Raw genomic sequence first — 27,616 nt, forward strand, 5'->3', positions numbered from 1 at the left:
ATTGATTTCTGAACTCTTTGAAAACTCCCTGAAAACTTTATGAATATGATCTTGTTTTCTTTGCCTTATTTGAGGTGTGAAAGCTCTGCATTTTTTTTTGTTGTTATTTTAGACATTTCTTATTTTCTGCAAATAAATGCTCTCAATTAAAAAAAAAACATATTTGCAATATGGGGGAAATGTTGTCTGTAGTTTATAGAATAAAACAACAATGTATAAGTCTTACCTGGTGTGCTGCTCTCTCTCTACGTTTAGCATTAAGTCACTGTAACACTGCTCATCTGGACCACATTCCTTCGAAAACGGGATCTAAAACCAAAAAACACAATTATTGCAATTATTATTATAGTGTAAGGCCCAATCCCATTTCCCCCTTGGCCCTACCCCTTACCTTACTTGTCCCAATTCTTGTTAGGATGGAGGAGTTATGGGAAGGGATATACAGATTTTTTTTTTTTAGATTTAGCACACTTCAAACCGAGGGGTATGAAAATCACTGGTAAGATGGCGAAACAAGCGACTAAAGAAAAACACAAACGTAAAAAAATGATTTTCCTTGTTAAAAGTAACAATTAGCTCTGTATTACCATAGTTTAATGTGTAGTGTCCATGTTTTATGGCTGGATTCTTCATAACAAGCATACAAAAAAGATTACTAGTTGTTTGCCTCAATAGCTAGCTAGCTAACTTTTCCGTTCCACCTTAAATGGTGCAACAGATGGCAGGGGCTGCAGTGTTTAAGGTGGAGAAGCTACAAAATGCTTGCAAACCAAAAATTTTTTAAAAAATAATTGGTCAAAAAGTTGCCAAAAAAGGATTGTATATTTACCGTAATTCACTAGGGAGAATAAGACTACAGCATATTACTTTACATTATACTACAGTTAGTTCCGACCCTGTAATGTGATTGGCTGAGAGGCATTCTATGAGTGCCGTTATCAGCGGGTAATGCACTGTAACGAAGCGCTCCAAGTATTACTCCACCCACATACAGGTAACCTAGCAATGATGCAGCGCTTACAAACCAAACAGCGCAGCTACAAACAGAGCAGCAATGGAACTATTGGAACTGACGGAGTGTTTATAACCAAACAGAACGTTCCACCTTAAATGGTGCAACAGATGGCAGGGGCTGCAGCATTTAAGGCGGAACGGTAAAATTAAATAAAATAAAAGCTAATCAAAGCTAATTTTAGCTCCCTTTTATAGAGATAAGAATTAAGGAAAAGACAATATTAATTAATTTATGCAACATCTCCCTCCTTTCTGAAGACAGCAGTTAAACAGCAGCTGCAGCTATACGTTACTAAACTTTACCTCCTCTGATGACATATCAATGGTGATGTATGAAGGTTTCCCAATTCTTTGGTTCTTAAAGGAAGATTATACCCCTTTGCCCTTCTGACTCTGTTACACTCGAAAACAAAGGGTTGGGGTTAGAGGTGGGTGGATAGATCCAAATATTGATAATATCGATACCAACGCTATCGTTGGTATATATAGGCCCCTGGGGTTAGGGGCGTGACCACTGTGACCCGGAAGGAGGAAGCTCACAGAGATACACAGACACGGGGAGTAAATGAACTCAAACCATACCTTTTATTTTAAATGCCCTCCACCACACCCAAAAACAACTCAAAACATAACTCAGCCCAATGGGGCTCTAGAGTCTGTAGAATTACTTAGTTTTACTTTAAAGGCTAAATACGAGTCCGTGCAGCCTCAGCCCTCAGCTCCCCAGTCAAAGTCCTCCCAAATGATGGCGGAGGCTGAGTATATATGCCTGTCTCAACTGGCGGCTCAATCAGCCCTCATGCGGGCCAGCTGAGACAGGCATGGCTTTGCGCTCTGGCGTGGGGCGGACCCACAACTTCCCCGCCTCCTCACGCCACAATATATATATATATATATATATATATATATATATATATATATATATATATATATATATTACATTCTGTTAATTAAAAGAAAAAACTAAATTGCACTGAAAGGAAGAAAATTCCTTATTTTTTTATAATTTTTCCTAAGTATGATTCTATTTAAAAAAAGAAACAAAGAATTAGAAAAGATGTATAGTGAGGGGTGAATTATTATTTTTATTTTTGTATTACCGTTTCTCCTTTTTTATGTCAAAAAGTTTTATTTTCCTAATGTTAAACACCTGCACTACTGATATACTTGCACTGTCAATACGCACTTTAATTCCACTTAATTAAACTGTGAACTTTAAGGACTTACGCACCCATTCACTTTACCAGCCTTAAGCTATATACCATATACCGTATTTGCACTACTGTTATTTACTATTTTTACTGTCATTCCATCTCAATCACCATCAATATTGCACTATTGTCTTACGTATGTTTATTGTGTCTTGCTGTATTGAACATATAGTGTCTCCCACTCTTTTATATTATAATTATATATCTATTTTTACTTATTTACTTATATTTATATATCTATTTCTCCCCCACACCACTGCACCTTGTTTTTGTCTCATGTATGTCTATTTGTGTCCCTGCTGTATTGTACACATAGTGTCTCCCATTCTCCTTTATTATATCTATTATCTGTACTTGCTGTAAAATTGGGAAGGAGAGTAACGTAATTTCAATTCTCTTTATGTAGTGTACATATGCAGTATTGACAATAAAACGACTTGACTTGACTTGACTTGACTTAATTCAAACTTTTTGTTACTGTTCCATTGTTTCAGAACAAAAATGTTGCTTGTGATAATAATGTATTTTGGAGAAATGTTATCCTTGGTCTTTTGGATCCTTTGGATCTATGAAGCTTAAATATTAAAAAGTATCGGTATCTGTATCGATATTCATATCGGCAATACTGACCCTGTATTTACTTGGTATTGGATCGATACCAAAATTCTCGGTATCGCCCACCTCTAGTAGGGGTAAGTGGTAGGACCAAGGGGTAAATCTGAATTGGACCTAACTCATACTAACTCAGATATCTGTCTATAATAAAGAATACTCACGAAGAACTGCCAGGCCGCGGTGCTAAAGGCGTCTAGAACAGGACTGGCGTCTGGGTTGCTCTGTTTGATGTCCACGCGGAGAGCGATGGGGCTGACGAGGTCAGGAGCTTCCTGAACGTAGACCTGATACACCTCACACGTCTCCGCTGTGGAAACACTCACATCCTTCTGAATGGCTCGATCCGAGGTGCTGAACTGACCTCGAGAACTCACTCGAAACGACTGCAGGTCAGCGTCCAGCGTCAGGTTATATTTAATCGCTAACAAAACAGAACAAAATGGAGAGAATATTAGGGGAAGTGTGGGATAGAGGAGGAAAAGAGGAGGGGAAGAAGGAAATGAAGTTAGAAGTAATTAGTTAGTTAGTTAGAGCTGTTAGGAGAGTAAGTGCTCTTTGAAGAGCTCGGTCTTTAGGAGTTTATTAAAGATAGCGTCCTTCGTTTGAGGTGCTTTAAGGAATTCCTAAAGACTGAGCTCCTCAAAGAGCACTAACTCTCCTAACACCTCTAACTAACAAACTAACTAACTACTTCTAACCTATAAAACATTTACTTTGAGTTGAGTAGTTCTTGCTTCTCATAATCTGGATTAGAACATTACTCAAATATTCACTATTCACTGTATACCTGTAACTCTACCTTTTCACAACTTTACTTTAATTGATGCTCTCAATCACTTTATTAAGAGACAAGAAATTTAAGTAATTAACTCTTGATGAGTTCAGCACAGCTGTTAACTGAAAGGCTGAATTTCAGGTGACTCTACCTCATAAAACTGACTGAGAAAATCCAGCAGAGATGTGTAAAACTGATCATCTAAACAATAGAAGCTACTTTAAAGAATATAAAATATTAAAAAACATATTCTGATTTGATTAACACATTTTTCTGTTTACCAGTGTAATAGTTTGTATGACTTTATTAATAATCAGTGCAGAAATGTGCTCACATGGTTTATTGGTGAGCATTTAGGTGTGTTTAGGTTTTTATGCCTGTGTGAAAACAAACCAAACAGAGGGAGAAAAAAAACGCCCTAAGTAGTCTTGGACCATTTCCACAGGTCATTTCATCACAAAATTTTCACCCAATTTAGAGATCACTTGGAGTTTGAATAGAAACAAAGCTAATTTACAGTTAAAAAAGGAAGTTAAAAGATGTATAATGGATTTTACCTGCAGGTCCCACTGGTTTTACTGGTCTGAAGGCTGCGCTGAAGCAGACTTTAGCACTGAAACAGGACACCATCCTTCCCCCGAAGTTACAGGACTTGCTCAGGATGTTGATCCTGTCTGGGGTGAACGTTACCGAGGCCGACACGACTGCTACTCCTCTAGACCTGAAAACACAGAAAATATAAACAACTACATCATTACAGCCCATCTGTAACTCTAGTCCTCTATAAATACTGTATATACTGTATAAACATCTGTATAGATAATAAACAGTATTAACACTGACTGAATGCTTACTACACTAATGAGTTTTCATACACAGTCTCGGCTTGAGGGAAGTTTACACTTGAATTAAAAACATGTTAAATCTATTTTGTTAGCTCAAAATAGATTGTAGACCAAATTTCCATGACTTTTAAAAAAACTTTCTGGGTATTTTTAGTTTTCCAAAACTTATCCAGGCCTGGAAATTGTTATTTTTTTAAATTCCATGACTTTTTACCAAGTTTTTCATGCTCGTACAAACACTGGCTATGAGAAAACACTGTCTCTGCTGCTCCATGCTGTTTACACACTGAGCGCGGTATGTGCTGCGTTCACTGTTTGCAGATGCGTGACTTTGTTTACTAAATGTATATCAGTGCTGCACGTAAAAAAAAAAAAAAAAAACACTTTATACACAGTCTTGGCCTTGAGGGAAGTTTACACTTAAAATAAAAACATGTTGGAACATCCAGAGGAGCATTTTCAGTTCAACTAATCCACACAGCTGTTCTTAACTCATTTAACCCCTTATATCTTGTGTACTTGAGCATGTGCATTTCTGAGGCGTTGCTTTACAGCATTTAAACCATATTTAGGAAGTATTAGAATGATTAATCTAATGATCCACATCACTTTATTCATATATTGTAGAGAAATTCTAAAACATTTGGAATCACTTGAGGAATCACTTAAGGAATTAAATAAGTGTAAAAATAAAGTATGTAGGGTAAAATATGTATATTACAATTGTACAGAAAACAATTTAAATTACGAATTATATTTGCCATGTATAAGATTTCTAAATGCATCTACAAAAATATGTAATTCAAATAATATAAACATGAATATTTTAAAAAATATTAGTGTAGTTTTGTCAAAATCAATATATATATTTTTTTTTTTTTTTTTTTTTTTTTTGATTTTGACAAAACTACACTAATATTTTTTTACCCATTGCAATCACAATGCATACCATAGATAGTTCAGGACTAATTTGGGATAGATTTGCATAATGAAACATTTGGATAGGTTGTAGTCATGAAATTTCACTGAACACCTCTGAAATGGGTCGGAGTGGCACAGTTAAATAAAACATTTACTCAGGATAAAGCAGGAGGCTGTTTTTGTTCCTTGATGAAACCTCTCTGCTGACCACATTGTACTGTTGTGGCTGGATGCAATAAAATTCCCATACAGTATGTTTTACTTTTTACTGCAAATCCTTCCCAGAAGAGCCTGACAGTTCCTGCAGGAAAGAGGACGAGCTGTTCCTGTTGAAGTCCTTGATGTTGTAAGAAGTTCTGGATGAGTAGGTGTGTCAGTGATTCTTGCTGTGCATTTCTTTAGCTTGCACTTCTGAAATGCACTTTTCTGTGTACCACGGTTGGACCACTTTTACACTTATAAACATGTGGCGCCAATAAAGAAGCGTATGGATTTACTGCTCCAGAGACACTCACCAAAGCTGCAGCACATTCCCATAACCCCCCACCGAGACATCTGGGAGTGAGTCACCGTTCAGATCTCCACTGCCGTCTAAAGAACGGCCAAAGAACTTCAAGGTTGCGTCCAGTTTTGATCCCAGAATTTTCTGAAAAACATAACTTGATATTTTACAGATATTCTGCACTGTAAAAAAATATTTTTTGATTTTGTAAAAATATATACAAGAATAATAGTACAGCCTAGTTCCTTAAGAATTTCACATATATTTATATGCACTACTTGGTGTTTCTTTGTATTTTTTGTCGCCAAATACATTTGTAAATTTTAGTCTAAATGCCAAAGTTAAATTTACAACGTTTTTGTCATTTTTACTTTTTGTAAGAAGCAAAACTGCAAACTGCAAACTGCAAGTAAAACGTCACCGCATGTTCAGCGATTGAAATTACTCTAAATTTATATATATATTTTTACTTCCCTATTTGACATGATTTTTAAAGTGTTTTACAAAGTCCTGTACAAAATTGCAAAGCATTTGTTATTTTACTTTCCATCGTAATATACAAGCAAACTTTGTCCAGCGATCTCTGTTTTTTTGGGTGCAGCAAGTAAGACTTAGTATGAAGCTGGAATATTTGGTTAAAAGATCTCTCTTGTTTTGTTCTTGATCCCGTATCTTGTTAATTGTACTATGTCATTTTTTTGACTGGTAAACGAAGATGCATTACTTTATTGGGGCAAAACAATAAAACAAGTTGGTTTACAAATGTGTTGTAAAGTATGTTACTTTAAATCTGTGCGTTTTTTTTTAATGATATGCAATGTATTAACACCTACAGAAATGAATACTACAATAAATAAAATATTTGGCAGGTAAGCATTACTAAAAAATTAAAACTTACTACTACTACTATTAAATAAATAATAAAAGCCATGTAAGAAATGTGGCGCTACATTGTTTTAGTAAAATCTACTAAGATACACTAAATTAGATTAAAATCTAATTTAAAAAACGTGTTGCGAAGTAACATTTACTGAAAAAAGTGTAGTGAAATACACTGACAATTAAGAGTACATTTTATGTGAATATATATACTCTGTTAAATTTACTTGCTGATTTTACATGGAAAAACTTTCCTATGTTTTTTTTAAGTAAATCCATTTTTTTCAGTGTGCAGGATTTATATGGGTCTAGATTTATTGCTGTGTTTAAGTTCTACCTGTGAGCTCTGTTTCCTGATGCTTTTTTTATCTCCATTATAGATGTAAATGGCTCCCCGGTTGTTGTCCTCCAGTGGAGCTCCAATGACCACATCAGCAAAACCGTCCAGATTAAGATCAGGAACCGCAGCAATGGCCATCCCAAAGCGGGAGTTCTCCAACGGAGAGGAACCTTCCAGAGAATCCTGGCTGATCAAAATACCCTAAAAAACACAAATAAAAACAGATATTGATGAAGTGTATTCGTCCACTCATGTTGCAGCTGGGCCTGTAGATCCTGTAGATCAGGAAGATTAGGAAACTTCTAATCTATAGAAAAATCTATATTATTTTTACCTTTATTTTCTAACCACCATCAGACAGCCTGTTTAAGTTGAGTTTTTGGCACCACTTTAAAATAAGGCTCCATTATAAAGCATTTATAAATAGATTATAAAGAAGTTTATTAATGGTTATTTATTAAAAGAGTTTATTAAAGTTTATTAATGGTTATTTATTAAAGGAGTTTTTTGTTTTGTTCATTTTGTCTTTTTATTCATCTAATTGTCTGTTTTACATTTTACCCCTTTTATTTATTTGATTTATTTCATTCATTTTGTCCTTTTATTTGTTTATTATTTTTCCTGTTTTACTTTTGGCCTTTTACCTTTTATTTGATTTATTTTATCATTTTATTTTATATATTTTATTTTTCTAACTATTTATATCTTTATTTTATTGCTTTACATTTTAGCCTGTCCACTAATTTTTTATTCTGAATGATGTTTTTATTTATTCCTAACTAAATCTTTCATTGTTTGCTTGATTTATTTTTCTAAAGCTTTTACCATTTAATTTTGACTGTTTTGTTTATAAAGTTCCTTATTTTAGATCACCTGATTAAATACTTGATTTTGATTTTAAGTTGTAAATGCTCGGCTGCATATAAAATGATGGTTACTCCAAAAGTATTTCTGAGTAAATGTAAATGTTGATCGATTGATTGATAGATTGATTGATTGATTGATTAATTGACAATTTTAGGCTGATAAAGCTGCCATCACAGTTGCTCCCATTAATGCTTAATTGACAAAAGACCGGCCAATGACATGTGTAGGCGAGCATTATTCTGCTGAAAAAGGCCAGTGGGATTTGCCATCAGCTGCTGGAGTCCTAAGTGAGCACAGTTGTTCTTGCTCTCTCTGGATGGGTACAGTAGATGGCGCTCTTTCTTTCCCCTCATCACTCCTAGGGTGATGTGGATCAGCACAAGGCTGCGTCTGTGAGCTGATGTATAAGAACCGAGTCACTGAGCTTTCCTCTGATCATTAACACTGTGATGCTACTTGGCAATGAGTAAATGTTATATATTTTTTACCTTCGTAATGGAGAAGACGTAGACTTTGCCAGTTTCTTTCTTCTGATCGCTCATGTACATCGGGGCTCCAACCAGCAGAAGATCAGTAACACCATCACGATCCACATCCAGAGGACAGAGAACACTGCCGAAGTACGAACCGATCTAAAAAGAGTCAAACAACTATTTTAAAAGCCATCATATATGATAAAACCACTGTTTCCATACTCAATATTCATATATACTTTGTAGTTGTATAAAAATTACAGACTTTGGTTTTATATCTGATTCTCTGTGGACTTTTTTATTACTATCCTCCTTTTAGTGGGTCATTATTTTCAGCACTGAGTGGATCAGATGCAGCAGCAGTGCATTACACTCAACTGAGCTAAAACCAAGATGGTGGGAATCCCAGTCAAACGTTTCTACAGCCAGACCAGACAGAAATATGATCCAGGTGAAACTCTCATGTAATTTTATACTTAAAAGTGGTCCAGTGGGCTAAAGCACTGCCACTATGATTGAGAGAACCCAGGCAATTGTTTGAATCCCTCTCATGCAGCTTGCCATCAGCTACCAGAGCCCTGAGACAGCACAGTTGGCCTTGCTCTCTCTGGGTGGGTACAGTAGATGGCGCTCTCTCTTTTCCCTCATCACTCCTAGGGTGATGTGGATCAGCATAAGGCTGCGTCTGTGAGCTGATGTATCAGAACCGAGTCGCTGCTCTTTCCTCCATGCGTCAGCACAGTGATGCTACTAGGCAATGCTATACACTCTTATGTAAGATTAAAAAGGGTATTCAAAATAAGCAATAGCTTCAGACTACACATTTTCGGTTATTACCTGAGAAGTTTGGAATACTGATTATTATATATATATTTTTTTTTATTATTATTATTATTTATTTATTCTTTTTTCTTCTTTTTTGTGTGTGAAAGCTTGTATGCACTTAATATTTTTAAATCCTGTATTACTGTCACTTTGCATAAAGTGTGTAACTTTGATTAACCGAAATAAACTGATTTGAATTGAACATCACCACCTCAAACACAACCTCCATGCCAAAGTAGACCTTGATGAAACAGTGCTTATAACTTATATGTTACACCTTAGCCCATGTCTGCCTTGTGTTTTTTTCTTGTTTTGGTTCTATGTGCTTCTGCATTTAAGCCCCTCTGTTTCAGTGTTCAGTGTGGTGTCCTTTGTGTTTTACTATACTGTGTGTGTGTGTGTGTGTGTCAGGTTTGTTTTCGTTCCCAGCTAATGTTTTCAGATAATCAGTTTCTTGTTTTCTTACTTTTGTTTACTTTTTGATCTCGTCTTTGTTATTTTAGTTATCCCAGTTTAGTTTTTTGTTTTATTTGCTGTAGTTAACTGTTTTATATTGTTAAAGTTATAACCTGCATTTACGTCCATCCTCTCCTCTTTGCTGCGTGACATTATAAGTGTAAATGGGTGGGGCTGAAGTGCAGAAATAATGGGAAATTATACAAAACATAAAGGAAGTGAGCAGTATCTGTATTACCTGATCTCCCCTCTGCGAGTCGATGATCCTGGGCTGTCTCTGGCTGTTCAGGATGTACACGACTACCTGGCCGGTGTGATTGGATCGAGGAGCACCAGCTACGAAGTACTCAGCAGAACTGTCCACGAGTGTGCTCACTGAGTATCCTGATCACAGGAAGTTACGCAGGTTTATAAACTGCTTAGTATTTTATTTAAAAAAATTCCATTAAGACAAACAGAGCATTAAAAACCTTTTAGGACCATGTGATCTATCCAGCCCCAGTTCTAGACTGTTTCGCTTGTAGGGGCAGTAGAATATAATGGGTGGGCATGTTGATAGTTATATTTTTAAAGTAAGAGCTAATGATACTAACTAATTTGATGTACAGGCCAAAAGTTTGGACACACCTTCTCTTTTTCAATGCGTTTTCTACATTTTCATGATTATTTACATTGTAGATTCTCACTGAAGGCATCAAAACTATGAATGAACACATGTGGAGTTTTATGTACTTAACAAAAAATGACCCGGCCTCCACAGTCACCGGACCTGAACCCAATCCAGATGGTTTGGGGTGAGCTGGAGCACAGAGTGAAGAAGGCAAAAACTCCTTCCTTCAAGACTGATGGAAAACCATTTCAGGTGACCACCTCTTGAAGCTCATTGAGAGAATGCTGCCAAGAGTGTGCAAAGCAGTAATCAGAGCAAAGGGGGGCTATTTTGAAGAAACTAGAATATAAAACATGTTTTCAGTTATTTTACCTTTTTTTGTTAAGTACATAAAACTCCACGTGTTCATTCATAGTTCTGATGCCTTCAGTGAGAATCTACAATGCAAATAGTCATGAAAATAAAGAAAACGCACTGAAAAAGAGAAGTTGTGTCCACACGCAACCACAGCGCAAAAAATGATTGTAAAAATTGTAAAAACATTGTAAAAATATACTGTATTGTGCACATAAAAGAAAAAGCTGAATATAAATAGCAATTTTACAAAAAGCAGAGCTTTTACAGCCCTGTTTACCTTAAAACATCTCCTAATCTCTCCTCCTCATCTGAGTTTAATAGAGTTTAATTTCTAGTTCTCATCATATTAATCAACACCTGGTTTGGTAAATTACTGGTAAATGTGGTAAATCAGGTGAGCTGCTGATGGAACTGAACATGATATACACATGATATTTTTTACACTTTATTTATTTGTAAATTCCTTAAAATGCTCAATAATTCATGCATGAATGTGTTAAAGTGTAAATACCACATATAAAAAGTTTTGCTCTGTTCTGTACATGTATGGATCACCATGCAATGCACTCTCAGGTCACACTCATGTACTGTGATTCCAATGATTTCAATACTGTTACCAAAGAGCGTGATCAAACTCACCCAGTAGAGAGCTGTGGTTTTTGTCCTGCAGAATTTCCTCGAAAGCTTGTTTGGGGAAGATTTCTGATTTCTGAGCAGTTTTATGAACCACCGTTCCGATCCATCCATAAGCTCCAACAGCTCCCAGCATCATCACATCCTGCACAGACCGAGCAATGAAGAAGAAGAACAACATAAGTGTTAGAGATAATAATATAACATTTAAATTTAAAAATATAATAAAAATAAATGTAAAAATATAAATATAGGTGACAAAACAACAGACTGTGCACCTCATTTTTGGTCTGGTGTGCACTGAACCCAACTTGGGACATCTCCATCTGGAATTCACCCCCTTTACCAGTTCCTGTAGAAAGAAAAATGTCAAAAAGTGAACAAAATGACGCAAATATACACTATATTAGGCTGGGTATCAAAATTCCATACCAAAAAGGTGACCAATTGGTACCAATTTTCATACTTTGCAGTAGATTTAAATTTGTGTTTAACATATTTTTTTAATACATTTGAAGTACATTGTAAACGTACTACTTCGCGAATTGATGCACATTTTGTGTACACCTTAATGCTACTGGAAAAAACTACACGAAAGTGCACTTTAAGCAGTACAATGTTTATTTTAAAGCGTATTGCTTAAAAATACATTTACTAAAAAATATATTTTTATTTTTAAAAATAAGTGTATTTTCATAAAGTACACTGAATAAGAAAATGTACTTTTAGTATTATTTACCTTATTTGAGCATACTGTACGTTTAGTGCACTCAAGTATACTTTTTTCCTTTTCACAGTTTACTGTACCCACCCAGAGAAAACCGAATGATCAACTGTGCTCTCTCTGACTCCGGCTGCTGATGCAAAAGCAGCATAAACTGAGATTCAAACCATCGATCCTCTAATCATAGTGGCCGTTCCTTAGTTCACAGACCCACTCAGAGCCTTTACTTTGTTCCCTTTTTGGGGTCATTTTTATTTATACTATAAATTTTCAATAAAGATTAGGACTATAGGAAAACAAAGATGTTCATTTTTAAGAGACAAACAAAAATTTTAATGTGACAAAAAAGACCAGACAGACATGACAGACTAACAAGGTAAACAAAGGTAAGTAATTTATTTAAATTGTCTGACTTAATATGTGATAAATCAAGAGTTAAAACTGTGTTTTTTAGCATTAGTCTCAAGAAAAATATAGTAAATACCTTCAATATTGAAGATCCGATCTCCAAGGGTTCCAGCAATTCCTGAGAGAGCGACCTCATCTGACACGTTAAAATAGTACTTCTCTGTTGGAATGCTGGCTATCGACTTGATCTCAGCGATGAGTTTTGTGGTGTCGATATTATTCCTTGTGTAATAACCAAGCACCTAAAATTATAAAATGAAAAAAGAAAAACTTAAGCCAGTCTCTAAAATTCTGCCTGTTTAAAAAAATAACAGATAATTTTGCTTATTTTAATAAATAAAAGATATTATTGAATTTTTTTAAGAAATAATGTAGATAATTTAATTCAGTTTTAAAAAAAAAAAAACATGTGGAGCCCTATTTTAGTGTACCTAAACCTATTTCAGCCATCAATCATTTTGGGAGACTCATGTAGTAAGCAGTGATATTTACTATAAATCAAGAGGCAAAGAAGGATGTTTATAGTGCTCTAAAAATCCCATTTAAATTCCAGTTTATGATTCGGATGGTTAGCGAATATTCAATATATTTATATATATATACTCAAACGTGCCCTAAACCCCTTGTGAAAAAGTTGTATATTTAAATATAATAAAAGTGTACTAGTGTACTATATGCACAATAATTAATGTATACTTTTTCTCTTTATTCTCTAAATTCTCTCTTTTTTAGCTGTTTAATCAGTATTTAAAGAGTATACCTTATTTGGCTGTACTAATTTTGTACTGGTAATGTATTTAATATGAATATATACTTAGTATTACTTTATTAAACTGTGTTTTAGCAAAATGACTTCAATGAAGGAAGGGATTGGTTTCTTGACATCAACTGTGCAGCTTAAATTAGGGCGGCGTGTTGGTGTGTTTTTGCTATTGAAACAACGGGAAAAGTACACCTTGCGCATCTCAAAACGCAAAGCAAAAGGCATGTACTAATTCTCTTAATTAATCAAGGGTGTGGTTCATTTTGGATGTAACATGCTATAAACCAATCAGCGTGTCTCTTGTTCATCATTCTCTTTAAGAGTCGGGTGAGCTCTGACTTTGGCGTGTTCATATCTTAACAGTGCTGCACTTTTGAGCGTCTTAGCAGAGGAAACTGAGCTGCTGGTTGATGCTGTGAAGGAGCTCCAGCAGCTCATGTACGGGAACAGCAATGTTATTTTATTTAGTATTCTGTTTATTTTTGATGTAAAAGTTGGATTTGTGTACTGTGGTCATTATGTGTGTGTAATGGGTCTTTGCCAAGATAGCAATGAACGTCTGACTACTGACTTTTGTCAGGGTTGTATTCAGTCAGTGGAGCACCTGTGTTTTCCGTCGTCAACATATCAATAGACAGGGTTGTGTCGTACTCACAGCTATACTGAAACGAGTGATCCCGTCTTTGTTGCATTCGCCGATGACTGTATCTGTCAGGGAGTTATCATGTGACTCTCCGTCGGTAACCACCACCATCACTTTACTGGCACCGAGACGCCCTCCATTCGAAGTTAAAAAAGCATTTTTCCTGTAACACACACACACACACACTGTAAGCCCAGATACGTTGAATTTACTTTAAAAAACTAAAGCAAACCCTTGCCTTAAAAAAGTTCAGTAATGTGTAATGAAAACTTAAGTTAGCATAACCTAAACCATCAAATTATTACTTTATAACTAAAGAGGTAGTTGATTGAACTTTTTACAGTTGCATATTGCAAAGCAATTATTGTTATTATATGTTATTCTGCGTTAATACACTAGTGAAAAAAAGTTAATTAAAGTATACTAAGCATTATTATGCTATAGTGCACAAAAGTGTTCTTGTAGCCACATTATTAATCAGTATATTTAAAGAGTGCTAAAACGGAATAACATTTTTGAACTTATTATTATACTTTAATTGTATAAAAATAGTATAAAGTCTAACTTAAATTGTGCTAAGTGTACTTAACTGTACTAAATGGAACTATTTTAAATATACTTAAGCAACATACAAACAACACTACTTCATGTATGTAACCCCATATTTTAAATGTGCTTACAGTAAATTTATAATACATTTGATAATAAGCATTACAACTGTATCACTATTTATTATACACCGGATATATTAGAAATGTACTAAGAATTGATGTTAAATATATGTAATCTATTTACAATATGCAAATATGCTTCTTGTTCCTGTCTTTTGTAAGTAGCACACTTTTAGTATACGTCTAGTTACATAATACGCTGTACTTTAAGTGAACTACATCAGTTTTTAACCTATTTTGCTAAAAATTTACAAAAATATATTTGGAAATAAGTATTTTATAAGTATATTAAATTACATTAAACTAAAAGTCTATTTATTTAAATACACTGTATTGTACTTTTTAAAAAGTATGATCAAAGTTTATACTTTCAAACATTTGATGAAAGCATAATATTAATGTACTTTTAATATATTTTAAGTAAGTACATAAATCTGTTATATAATCAGTATATTTACAGCATACTTAGACATTTCTCAATATGTTTTAAGTACAATTAATTATATATATTTTTTCAGTTTTCGAGATATCAACACAGTTCCAACTCCAGAATGTGCGGTCTGATGGTCTTGTGTACAGCTTTTTATTCAGACGTACGTTTTTCGTAAAACGTGTTAGCTTTTTTTCCCCATTGAAAACGAATAGGGAGGATTATAAACGCCCGTGTAACGCCATCCTGTGTTTCCTTTAGGAAATGCACTTTTCTAGTTTATTTGTGTTATACTGTAAGACCGAAAACAAATGATCATAAATGAAAATATCAAGTTATTGCAACTAAAAGGGAAGTTGATTTAACTTCTTTATTTTTTGTTACACCGATTAATTTGCCCGAAAATTCTACTTCCAAATACATAAATATGTGAATTTCTTCTTACTTTTCTTTTAATTTCCATTTTTTATGTAATTTATAAATACTCACACTGTTTATTTTTGCTATACTAATTAATTTGCCCAAAAATTATGCTTCCATATACATAAATTTGTGGATTTCTTCTTACTTTTCTTTTGACTTCCATTTTATTTAAATATTTATTTTATAAATATTCACACTGTAATATGATGATTTCTTCTTATTTTTCTTTAGAATTCCATTTTATTTAAATATTTATTTTATAAATATTCACACTGTAATATGATGATTTCTTCTTATTTTTCTTTAGAATTCCATTTTATTTAAATATTTATTTTATAAATACTCACACTGTAATCTTGGAAAAGGTGAATTTAGATGCCAAACAGTTAATCATAATATATGATCTACAGGTTTACCAAAGTTAGCCCCGAGAGGAATGACTACACACTGATGGTGAGTGTGAGAAACGTGAAAAATGGGAGGACACACATTTAAAATGCAAATAGTTTTTCCCAACAGACTAAACTCAGTCATTATAAGTTGCTTAAACTCAAAGATCTCTGTTCGAATGTTTACGTGCCTATCTTATTTATAATAGTTGAGAAATGTTTTACATAAATCAGACTTAATTTTTTTTTTTTAGCAAAAACTAATTTGATAAAGCACATTTAAGTGTTGATTTATCAGATTTTAATACATTATTCTACAAGACTGATAATGAACTGATGCACTGCAGAACTTCTTACCTGGCGTAGCTGATCGCTCCGAACGTATTTGTCTCCAGTCCACCTTTCTGGGTGATCTTTGAAGCTGCTGCAACCATGTCCTGTTTGTTTTTATAGGTATTCAAATTGAACTCAAACCTGGGATCAGAACCATACTGGACCACGCTGACCTGCTCCAGCACAAAAACAGAAGAAAATCATTGTCAGAGATCCACTGTTTAAGGGCGATTTCGATTTGGAAACTATCCGCTCCCTTTGCTATGTGTAAGGGTGCATGAACGGTTCATTTTGCAATAATCCATGAATCCCATTTTAATCACTATATTCTAATAAAGCACATTATGATAGGCACCGGAGCGAGGGTACTGTAATAAGGTAGACTATTAATTGATCTGAAGGGTCATTAATGTCAATTAAGTCATTACTTGCCTGAGCTTGCTGTGGCCCAATATCAAGATTCTCCAGGACCTTCTTTAGGAAGGCCACAACAGGTTCCCATGGATAAATACTGTTGGACCCATCCAGTACAAACGCAATGTCCATCGGGCCGCCGCAAGCTGGAGGTAATTAAACAAAGCAGATTTTAAATCAATCAATCAATCAAACAAGTAGTAAATCAAACAATTAGTAAATAAGCAATCAACCAAACAATGAGTGAATCAGTAAATCAAACAATCAATAAATTAATCAGTAAATCAATCAGTAAATCAGTCAAATAGAAAATCAACCAATCAAAAAATAAACAATCATCAAATAAATTAGTAAATCAATAAAATCAATCAACAAATTTGAAATCAATCAATTAGTAAATAAACCAAACAAACAATAAGCAACTAATAAATCAACCAAACACTTAGTAAATCAGTAAATCAATGTCACGAAGGGGGTGACCCAGGCAGGGAGACGAGGAGGCGGAAGCAAGTGCAGGTAGGGTGAAATCAATAAACAATAATTTAATAAATAAATAACAAGTAAACAAATAGACGGATAAACACAGAACAAATGAATGAAACAAGACTATGAACTAAACAAAGCAGAGACAATAACCAGGAATAAACAAGATAAACAAGGAACTAAAACAAGACGGGATAAACACAGAGCAGGAAACCAAGGAGCGCAGGAATGAACACAAGAAACAGAGGTACGACAAACAACAGGGGTTAGTGCAAAGACCGACGGAGGACAAGGTGGCAGAGGAGGGCTATTTATAGTAACACAAACACACTAGAATTGGAAACACCTGGGGAAGGGGCGGAGCTACAAATGAGACACACATGGAAAAGTACTGAGACAGGAGACACAGGGGAGCACAGGTCACGTGGGGAAGACACACAGAGACACGAGACGAGGCCAAGATGTGACAATCAAACAATTAATCTAACAATCAATCAATCAACCTATCAATTATTAAACAAACTAATCAAACAATAAGCAATCAACCAAACAAGTAGTAAATCAAAACAATCAATTAAACAATCAGTAAATAAATTAGTAAATCAATCAGTAAATCAATCAATTACTAAATCAAACAGTCAAACAATAAAAAATCTACCAATACATTTGTTAAGTAATCAATTAATTAATCAGTCATTTACTCAACCAACAAATTAGTAAATCAGTAAATCAAACAAACAAAAAAATCAATAAGCAAACAGCCAATAAATTAGTAAATCAATCAATTACATCAATCAATCAATTACTCAACCAACAATTGAAGTAAAACAGTAAAATAATCAGTAAGCCAAACAGTAAATCAATCAATCAATCAATTAATAAATCAGTAATCAGTTAATAGCTATTATTTATAATGTAGTTCTGGTCTAAACATCAGTATCAGCAGAGACAGCTACACACTCACTCTACACTAAAACATATTTTATTTCTATGGCAGCATTTATAAGACTTTTATTTTGAAGAGTGTAGATAAGAGAGGACTCTTACTCTGTAGAGCCGGGGAGATCGCAGGCTGGGGGGCGAACAGAGGACTGACTTCAGCACAAACACCGGGAACAAAATACTGAGAACCACAACTCTGAGTCCAGAGAGGACCACACGTCTAAAACACAAACACACTGATTACTACACCACTATCAGAACTGTGTACCAAACATATAACATATATACACCCGTTACTGAAGCAGATTTACCATCAGGTTGTTGTTCTTGGTTACTCGTGTAATAAGTGTCTGACCCAGACTCATGTTGGTGTTGATGTTCTGCACAGATGGGATGTTCACAGAATCTGAAATAAAAATTAAACCTCTGTATCAGGATTAAACTGTAACACTAAAATATATATACAGCTCTAGAAAAAATAATAGACCACTTAAAAATTATGAGTTTCTTTGATTTTACCAAATTGAAAACCACTGGAATATAATCACAGGCTTCTTGCGTCATTTTAAAAGTCAAATTTAATGTTTTTTTAAGACCTTTTTAAGACCTCAATAAATTTGATTTAAGATCCAAAAATAAGTCATAAATTCTTTGATAGAAAATCATTTATTGTATTGGAAATAACAACCTCTGCTAACCTTCGTTCTCTCCCTAATATCGTTAGCTAACTCGCTGCTAAAGTTAGCATGTTAGCTAGCTTGCTGCTAATGTTGGCTAGCTCTCCATTAAACTTAGTTCTCTCCCCAGTAACATTAGCTAGCATACCGCTAATGTTAGTATGTAAGTTAGATTACCGCTAATGCTTGTATGTTACCTAGCTCTCCGCTAATGTTAGTATGTTAGCTAGCTCTCCGATAACATTAGTATGTTAGCTAGCTTGCTGCTAATGTTGGCTAGCTCTCCATTAACCTTAGTTCTCTCCCCGATACCGTTAGCTACCGTTAAAGTTAAAAAGTTAGCTAGCTCACTGCTAATAATGGCTAGCTCTACATTAACCTTAGTTCTCTCCCCAGTAATGTTAGATAGCTTACCGCTAATGTTAGTTAGCTTACCGCTGACGTTTGTATGTTACCTAGCATTCTGCTAACATTAGTATGTTAGCTAGCTTGCTGCTAATGTTGGCTAGCTCTCCATTATCCTTAGTTCTCTCACCGATTAGATGTGTTCACATCTGCATTAAATGCACTGGCTGATAATTTTATACCCACTGAAAATGTACAGTAAATTTAAGACAATTTAAGACCCTAAATCTAGAGGAAGATGGATGATCACAAGCCATCAAACCAAGCTAAACTGTTTGAAGTTTTGCACCAGGAGTAAAGACATAAAGTTACCTAAAAGCAATGTGTAAGACTGGTGGAGGAGAACATGATGCCAAGTGATTAAAAACCAGGGTTATTCCACCAAATATTGATTTCTGAACTCTTAAAACTTTATGAATATGAACTTGTTTTCTTTGCATTATTTGAGGTCTGAAAGCTCTGCATCTTTTTTTGTTATTTCAGCCATTTCTAATTTTCTGCAAATAAACGCTCTAAATGACAATATTTTTATTTGGAATTTGGGAGAAATGTTGTCTGTAGTTTATAGAATAAAAAAACAATGTTCATTTTACTCAAATGTAAACCTATAAATAGCAAAATCGGAGAAACTAATTCAGAAATAAGTGCTCTCTTCATTCATACAATCTGTAGGTTATATGCATTTCCTTTTTTAGAGCACAGATAAGATGAAGGCCATTTTCGACTGGATTTATTACAACAGGAAACACTAAATTACGGAAACACACTCCCTAAACACATGAGAGACATCCTGACATCTCAAAGTCCAGAGAGATTTTACTGATTTAAAGTCCTGGAATACAGTTATTCAGTACTACAGGTAGTGCAGTAAAGGGAATAACAGGCAGGGTATCTTACTCTGTAGGTTGAGTCTCTCGCAGGTGGACGCCGGACTCGTGAGGAGACATTTATAAACATCTCCTTTCCTGTTCTGAGGATATCCAGCCCACGGAGATCCCACCAGTAACCTGCACAACAACAAAAATCAATACAGAATTACCTTATGTTATCACCTGTGGACAGATTTACAAAATCCTTCCTTATAAAAGACAAATGTAGTGGATTAAACAGAGGATTCCTGCATCGCTTGGACACACACACACACACACACATACACACAAACACACACTACCCCCACTTTACGGCCTATAAGGAAACTTCGAACCCAGAACACTCTAAAAAAACCTTGGAGTAATCTTTTTTTCAAACAACCTTAAATTTCAAAATGACATTTACTGACTATTTCTTCACTCAGCCTCGCCCGAGAGCCCTAAATGCGAGTTTAGGGTAAAATTCTGTTTACATTCCTCCAAGTCATAAACCTCGGAGTTAATGTAAACATTTGGAACATTTGCAACACATTTGCAACATTTGCATCACTAGGACGGGACTGCGGACTTAAGAGAGTGTCAAAACTTAATTAATGCCTTGGAAATTGTTAATTCACCAAATGTTGTACCAATTTAGGGGTTTGTGCCTAGTTATTTCTGCAAAGCACTAAGAAATAAGTTGACAGAAATGGTCTAAGCTTGGGATTCCATTTTCAACATTGCAGGCTCAAATTCTGTGGGGTGCAGAAAGATCTTTACTCCCCCACCATCGTAAATTCCGACGCCAACCGCTTATCTAAACACTCAGCAAAGGGGAGGAATTTCTCACTGAGAAGATTTTGCTTAAAATACATATATATTGACTATATAAAAAAGGTGTTTTATAGAATGTTTACTAGATAATGGTATATGTGTCTGGTATATGGTATATGTGTTTGGATGTGTCCTGATTGAATTCTCCTACACATTCAAGTCTGAATCAACAAGGTTTAATTAGCATTTGATAATTTAGCTTTATTTGGTTATCAGTGGTTTAACCATGTATTATCTTTTAAGTGATTTAATTGGGTTTAAATAATAACATGACTCTTGATCTCTTTCTGACAGAGTACCATCCATCATTGTATTTCTAAGATTATCTTGAGTATTACAAAACTGTTTGTGGGCAATATATATATATTACATTTATTGTGATTCAATTGTTAGATTGTGTTTCCTGAATTTATCATCACAAACTGATATGCTGAAAAATGTATTTTGATCCACTGTTTAATTGAGTTTTCTTTTGGTTTGATCTATTAGAAAAATTCTGAAGCATGCTGACCATGTGAGCGAGGGGGGGTTTTATGGCCCTTTGTGAATCCCCACCAAAGTTTGAAATTGCTCCTAGACCAATCAAAACACAGACATTTGGGCCACAGGGCCAATCATAGCTCAGGGGCCAAACAGGCCACAGAGTCTAATAGTAAACTGGGCAGACACAGTTCAGAGTTTCCAGTTTTTTCCGGAGTCCAGTAGAGTTGCCAGTTGAGTTTTGGGAGTTCAGGTCAGAGCAGTTAGAGAAGGAGTTGGAGAAGATGAGTTGAGGAGAGAGGTTAGGGAGCCCAGAGATGGAGAAAGGATAGACTGTTAGTTTAGTCATCTTAAGTGAGTTTTCTTAGACTAGCGCATTTAATCTTCAAGTATATTAATCTTAGCTATCCTAGTTAAAATATCTAAGGTTATTTTACAATCTACGAAGCCAAGCATTATTCCATCTAAGTTTAGCTAAAGTACAGCTGAAAAAGAGATCCGCCAGATCCAACCCAGAAACCTGCGGTCCGGAGGCCACCAGCAAGCCAGCTGAGAGCGAAGGGATTTCCCTGTGGGTTCTCATGGGGCTCCGTGCTGACACAGGAAGTCAACCCACCCTGCAGGCAGGCTCACGTGATCCTTTTTCGGGGTGAAGCATCAGACGACCAACCCAGGCGGACGTCACCAAGGCCCACTTCAACAACTCAGAGTAAGGCAGAGCTGGGTTTAATCTTTCGGCAGATGGTGTTCTGTTGGTCATGGTCTGGGTCAGGTCTTTAATAGAGCGTCTTTAGTATAGATGACTCATTTTGAGTTGCTTGGTTGGAAATAAGAACTGGTTTCGTAGACTTAAAATACCTTAGACCCTTATTTAGAAATATTCACTTAATAGTTCTATTAATCTTTATTCCTTTCATATCAGCATTATAACGTGTTTGTTCTTTTATTTCTCATTTATCATTCTACACTATGATTTGATAGCTAATGGCTACATTTATGACTTTTTAATGAATTATTTACTCATATCTGTGTGATTTAATAAATACTTTTATTTTACAAAACCTGTCATTTCAGTGTGTTTTTCTGGATAACTTGGTTATGAAAATTTCTGTCACCTGTAGAAACCACACCCTGAGATGTCTTGTGTTATTAATTAATTTGATTAATTAATTAATTAATTAATTAATTAATTAATCTAATTAAATTAATTTAATAACTGGCGCCCAATTAAAAAAATATTTCAACATCTCAATTAGCACCAGGTATTAAACCACTGAGCCCGCTACATAATTGGCTCGCCAACGTGGGGCAGGATTATATTCTTATTGGTTCTCCGCCGCGAGACCAGAATATATACACATTTCATAACCAGTTCCAGAAAATAGCGCTGTAAGTTGCAGAATAAAGTGTATTTTGTTGTTAGTATTAAATGCGTTAGCTGCTGGCTAGCTGGCCTAGCTGGAGTTAACTGCATAAACCCAGCGTGTTAGAAACACACGCACATGTGCTACACGTGTTTTTGTTTACAATTCAGGACTGGCCAGTCCCCCGCTGTGTGTGCGCGTCGCGCGCACAGTCCCCTGTGTGTCTGTATAACGTGTACAGTTGTGTGTGTGGTATGTGAGCGCTCTTGAAAACATTACTCTTATTTGTAAAATAAGCTTGGTTGACACACCGCCGTGTGTGGGCAACCTTAAACCCGGGTGTATATACGTGTATATACGTGTGTACTTACATAAAGTTCGAACTGTTTCCGGTAAAATAGACATATTTTGCCAGTGTTGATCTGATAAGGCCTTCGCGCAGCTTTGAGTCGCGGATCTCCGGCTCATTGACTCCGCGCTCCAGTTAAAACTGACGGTTTTTGCGCGAAATCCGTAAAATCCTGCAGTACTGGACACTTCCACGTGCGTAAAAGAGTAGCTAACTTTTACGTAACACCACCCTGAGTGGCAGGAAGTTTATTGTGTGCGTGATTAAACTAACCACGCCAGGATGTAAATCCTCTTTGCTCATCTTGTGAAGTGTGTTGCTGCTGTGTTAAACTTTCGGACAGCCGTGTCCTTCTCCTCTGCTATTCACAGTCGACTGAGTCAGTCAAATCTGCTGACCAGGTCCCAGACCCAAGGGGCGGTCCTTAACGTGGCATCATCAGTGGGCGTGACCACTCCCACCAGTCGGCCTCTGCCACCATCTGGTGGACAGCCTGACTATTTACACTCAAACTCAAAGGGTGTTTTACTACCCCTCACCACTAGGGGGGGGTACCCTGCCACATCGCCATCTGGTGTTTGATTTGGTTAACTGCATACAGTGCAGAAAGGTGCATTTCATTTGTTTGACCACCAGAGGGAGCCACTTAGCCATATAGCTGTGTCGCCACCTGGTGTTGTACTTGTGTAATTGCTATCATCCTGTAGAGTGCATTTAGAGTTTCTGTCGCCAGAGGGTGCCAATTTCAAACAAACTTTTCGTTAAGTTAATAAAGGGAATTTGCATTGTGGTTTGGTTAAATGGTTTCTAAATAAGTAAACAAATATCAAATAAATGAACTGCATTCATTTAACCGGTTTATATTAAATAGTTAAATTTAAGTTTCAGGTCTGCTCTCTCAAACATCACTCTTTATGTTACATTGAACCAAGCTAAATAGCTATCTCCATTGAGTAACTAATCACAACATAAAATAATTAACTGGTCATTTTAATCAATTTGATTAAGTAAAGTTAATTAAAATTTTGTTAATTAATTATTTTCAATTTAATTCAACCATCTTCAAATAAATTAAGCTTAATTATTGATCGATTAAGATCAATTATTAATAACTGATTGAAATTAATTAATTAATTAACCATTAAAAAAAAAAAAAAAAAAAACTATCCAGTTATCAGTTACTCAACCATATACCCAGCACACCTGTGCTTAATACATAGTTAAATTCTCCCATCCTGTACATAGTTAATAACTATACCCATATTTAGATTTAGACATTGTGTATAGTGCCCTACAGTTATTAAACTGTTCACTAGCATCACTGACAACAAATCTAACTATTCTTTCAAAATTAATCTACTAATTGTAACCTTAGGTCACCCACTTTTACAGATTTTCTTCTTAGAAAAAGCACAATGCTAATTAACTCGTACATAAAATAAACTTGTTTGTCACCAAAATTGTTTGATTCCACGTGCTTTACGTAAATCAAAATGTGTGTCACTGAAAAAGCTCTTTTAGAGCTTACAGCTGGTTTACCCCCAGGACTTACCGTCCCAGTCCAACAAATGGACAGTGGGGGTCTCCATGCACTAATTGCCAAAAGCCTCAATGAGTGTGTATCTAAAATCCTTGAGGGCAAGCAACAAGTGGATCCGATTTCCCTAATACTGTGGAAACAACTGCTGTTGTCACAGGATCAACTTGCTGCTTCCTCCAAAACCATTCAAAATCTCCAAGCAGAGATTGTGACTTTAAATGATAGAGTTGCAGACCTAGAGAACAAAACTGTACAGTCTGAAATGAACCAAAGAGACCTCAAAACCGAAGTGCAGCTGCTTCAAAAGGAAGCCAACATAGCTACCCAACTTGCAGCTCAGTCACAGGAAAAACTAAAACATGCTATTGCAAAACAGGTTGAGCTACAAACTGAATTAGCACATGCTAACAATGCAGTCAAATTAACTCGAGACCAAACAGAGTTAACATTTGAGCTGATGATGGAGGGAGACTCCCCCATCAATCCAGCTGGTAAATCAGGAACCCATGGGGTTCCTGATCTTAAGCAACAACCATCCACAAATACATTCCCTCTAGTCTCCCTTAAAGGTGCTGAAGCGCCAGTAGAACCAAGGTTCACTCAGCGTTCCCAGCCATATGGGACCTCTGTGCTACCTCAAGCACCCTCTGATAGAGATTTGGACAAAATTGCGCGTAACATCCCACGCTTTGAACCAGAACCGGACGGTTCTAATGATGTCCACCAGTATCTTCGCGACATTGACTTCTTCTTACGCCGTTTCCCCAAGGCCACGGTAGATGATAAAATCTACCTCATTAAGGTGTCCTCTAGTCGGGAAGTTGGACGTTTCATTGAGCGCCAACCACCCCAGGTTAAGAGAGACTATCCTGCTCTTTGCAAGGCTTTGGAGAATGAGTTCTCCAACCACCTTGTTCAAACCGGCCTTGCTGCAGCTCTTGCAATTAAGCAGAGACGCCAGGAAACACCCCTACAGTACTATCACCGCCTCAGGCTAGCTTATTTCGGCTATAGAAATGAGCCTGGAATGGAGGAAGAGGAAGTTTTCAAAACATTGTTCGTGAGAAACCTCCATCCCTCCACCAGTCGCTCTTTTGGAGTCGCAGCCTGCCCTCGTACGCTAACAAGCCGGCAGCTGCGTGATTTGGCTCTCAGAGGATTTGCTAAGTTCCAACAAAACATTAATAAAAAATCAGAGTCAAATGACATCCTGATAATTAATGAGCAGTCCTCCCACGTCAAGCAAAAAGGGGCACACAAGGCTCCAATGCCACCTAAGACCCAGTTAAACCACAAAAACCAGAGAGTGTTCCACTCTTGGCGTCGCTCGTCCCTACATTGGGCCCAGCAAAGTGACCAAAAGCCCTCCTATCGAAGGAAAGGTAGGATAAAACGCAGTTGGAATGGCAAACACTCACAGCACCATGCTCGAGCACAGAGCTCCAGCAAACTTCAATCTCCGCTCAGGAGAAAGAGCCCAAAGCACCACAAACGTTGGTGTCCACCTAAAGGGCACAAGCATGAGACATATCCAACTAACCTGAGCACTAAAGACGGCAGTCTGCTCAGACAATTTCGTAACGAAATACGCAAGCAGGACAATGCTGAATCTGAATTCTTGCCAATTGTCCAAGCTCCAGATCAACCTGCTTGGGGGGGTGCGAAATCCATCCACCCCAATGCAGCCTTGGTTGTACAGCCAGACGCTGAAAACAACCACACTGAGGAAGCTTCTTCCCTCAGCCTGGAGGATCCACCACCTAAACAATTCTTGGGTTTCTTAACCGAGAAAGGTTCAACACCAAAATTCTACCTAGCCACCTGGCTGGAAGATGTGTTCGGGTATGAAGCTCTTTTGGACACGGGGTCAGACATTTCTTTAATGTCAAATTCACTTTTTGACCAGGTGAGGGCGACAGCCCGCCGAAACAACAAAGAGATACCTCTGAAAAAGTGTGCTCTTCACCTTCAACCATATTCATACACTGGTATCACTCTGCATTCTGCAGCCCTGGTGCACGTTGCCATCGGTCCAATGAGCCTCACCCATCCAATTCACATTTCTCCATTGGAGAACGTCCAATTGCTCTTTGGCAAAGACCTCCTTGACCGGTTCAAACCATTGATTGACTTTCAGCATCGTAGAATCTGGGCACAGGTTTGCGAACCCCTGCCCTGTCCTAAGGCACAGGATAGAGTTCAATGCTATCATGTTGCTAGCAACATTGAGCCACACAAGCTCATTGAACCTTCAAATTCCACGGGAATCAATGAGAAGCTCACTGTCAGGGTTCTGAAACCACCATCCTCAGAATCCCCTACCATGATTCTAAAACAAAACACCTGTTCATGGGCATTGACTCCCTCTACGGCTGTAGATGAGTACAACCCAAAAGCTGGAAAGTCATTCACTCTTAACACAACGGTCAACGGTGAAATCTTTGTTCCATGGGCTGACAAGTCAGCTGTTCACAGAACACCTGCAGGTTCCTTGCCACGGACTAACTGTGATCCTCTGTTCGTGCACCAAAAGGATTGTTCTCTTCTTGTTCCTGCACCAGTGGTTCCAGACAAACACAGTCCCTTGGATTCTTATGAAGGTAAAAACATTCCCGCCATCTACACAGATGGATGTGCTTTTCGGAATGCTCAAATCAAATGGAAAGTTGACATGACAATTGGTGCATGTGACAACACTTCTTTCAGAACACTGGCATTTCACCTTGATCCACTTGCCACTTACTGTGCGTCTTTCAGGATGCTCAAGGGCCTGTTTGTTTATGCCCCAGATACACACGCTTCATCTTCATTCGTGGTGCCTCAGCGCCATGGGGGGGAGAGCCTGGCCCAGGCCCTCGATCACCCATGGGTGGACCACAAAATGATGGGGGAAACACACCAAGCATTCCCACAATTGACATATCTGCCACTTGTTGGAAAAAGGCTAGTGTGTTTTCATCCCCAATCTTCAGAAGATCTGTGTGGTGTATGGCCAATTCCACAAATGGATTGGGTCGAAAGACTCATGAAATTTGTTCGAAGGAACAAACATCTCATCACTGTGGCAGGTGCATTTGCCAGATGGAGGGGACGTCCCCCAGACCCTATTGAAATGGCTCAGGCCACAACTTTTTCGCTGAACCACACTTTCTCAGGTGTTGGTATATCTCACC

At 36.7% G+C, this 27,616-nt stretch overlaps 1 protein-coding gene across 1 annotated transcript in view; it reads right to left on the reverse strand.

Moving 5' to 3' along the window:
- The window catches only part of itga2.2 (integrin, alpha 2 (CD49B, alpha 2 subunit of VLA-2 receptor), tandem duplicate 2), a 70,932-nt gene that overhangs the window by 14,747 nt on the left and 28,569 nt on the right, over positions 1 to 27,616 (reverse strand). The window contains exons 3-18 of the mRNA XM_022685305.2: positions 19,926 to 20,035; positions 18,258 to 18,352; positions 18,052 to 18,166; positions 16,540 to 16,667; positions 16,132 to 16,280; positions 13,874 to 14,024; positions 12,532 to 12,697; positions 11,602 to 11,675; positions 11,330 to 11,468; positions 9,962 to 10,107; positions 8,458 to 8,601; positions 7,100 to 7,303; positions 5,897 to 6,027; positions 4,173 to 4,336; positions 3,002 to 3,261; positions 227 to 309 (exon numbers count right to left, since the gene is read on the reverse strand). Coding sequence (XP_022541026.2) covers positions 227 to 309; positions 3,002 to 3,261; positions 4,173 to 4,336; positions 5,897 to 6,027; positions 7,100 to 7,303; positions 8,458 to 8,601; positions 9,962 to 10,107; positions 11,330 to 11,468; positions 11,602 to 11,675; positions 12,532 to 12,697; positions 13,874 to 14,024; positions 16,132 to 16,280; positions 16,540 to 16,667; positions 18,052 to 18,166; positions 18,258 to 18,352; positions 19,926 to 20,035 — 2,259 coding nt within the window. The remainder of the gene's footprint in view (positions 1 to 226; positions 310 to 3,001; positions 3,262 to 4,172; positions 4,337 to 5,896; positions 6,028 to 7,099; positions 7,304 to 8,457; positions 8,602 to 9,961; positions 10,108 to 11,329; positions 11,469 to 11,601; positions 11,676 to 12,531; positions 12,698 to 13,873; positions 14,025 to 16,131; positions 16,281 to 16,539; positions 16,668 to 18,051; positions 18,167 to 18,257; positions 18,353 to 19,925; positions 20,036 to 27,616) is intronic.

The sequence above is a fragment of the Astyanax mexicanus genome, chromosome 20 (assembly GCF_023375975.1).
Source record: "Astyanax mexicanus isolate ESR-SI-001 chromosome 20, AstMex3_surface, whole genome shotgun sequence".
In the NCBI taxonomy this organism is placed as follows: Eukaryota; Metazoa; Chordata; class Actinopteri; order Characiformes; family Acestrorhamphidae; genus Astyanax; species Astyanax mexicanus.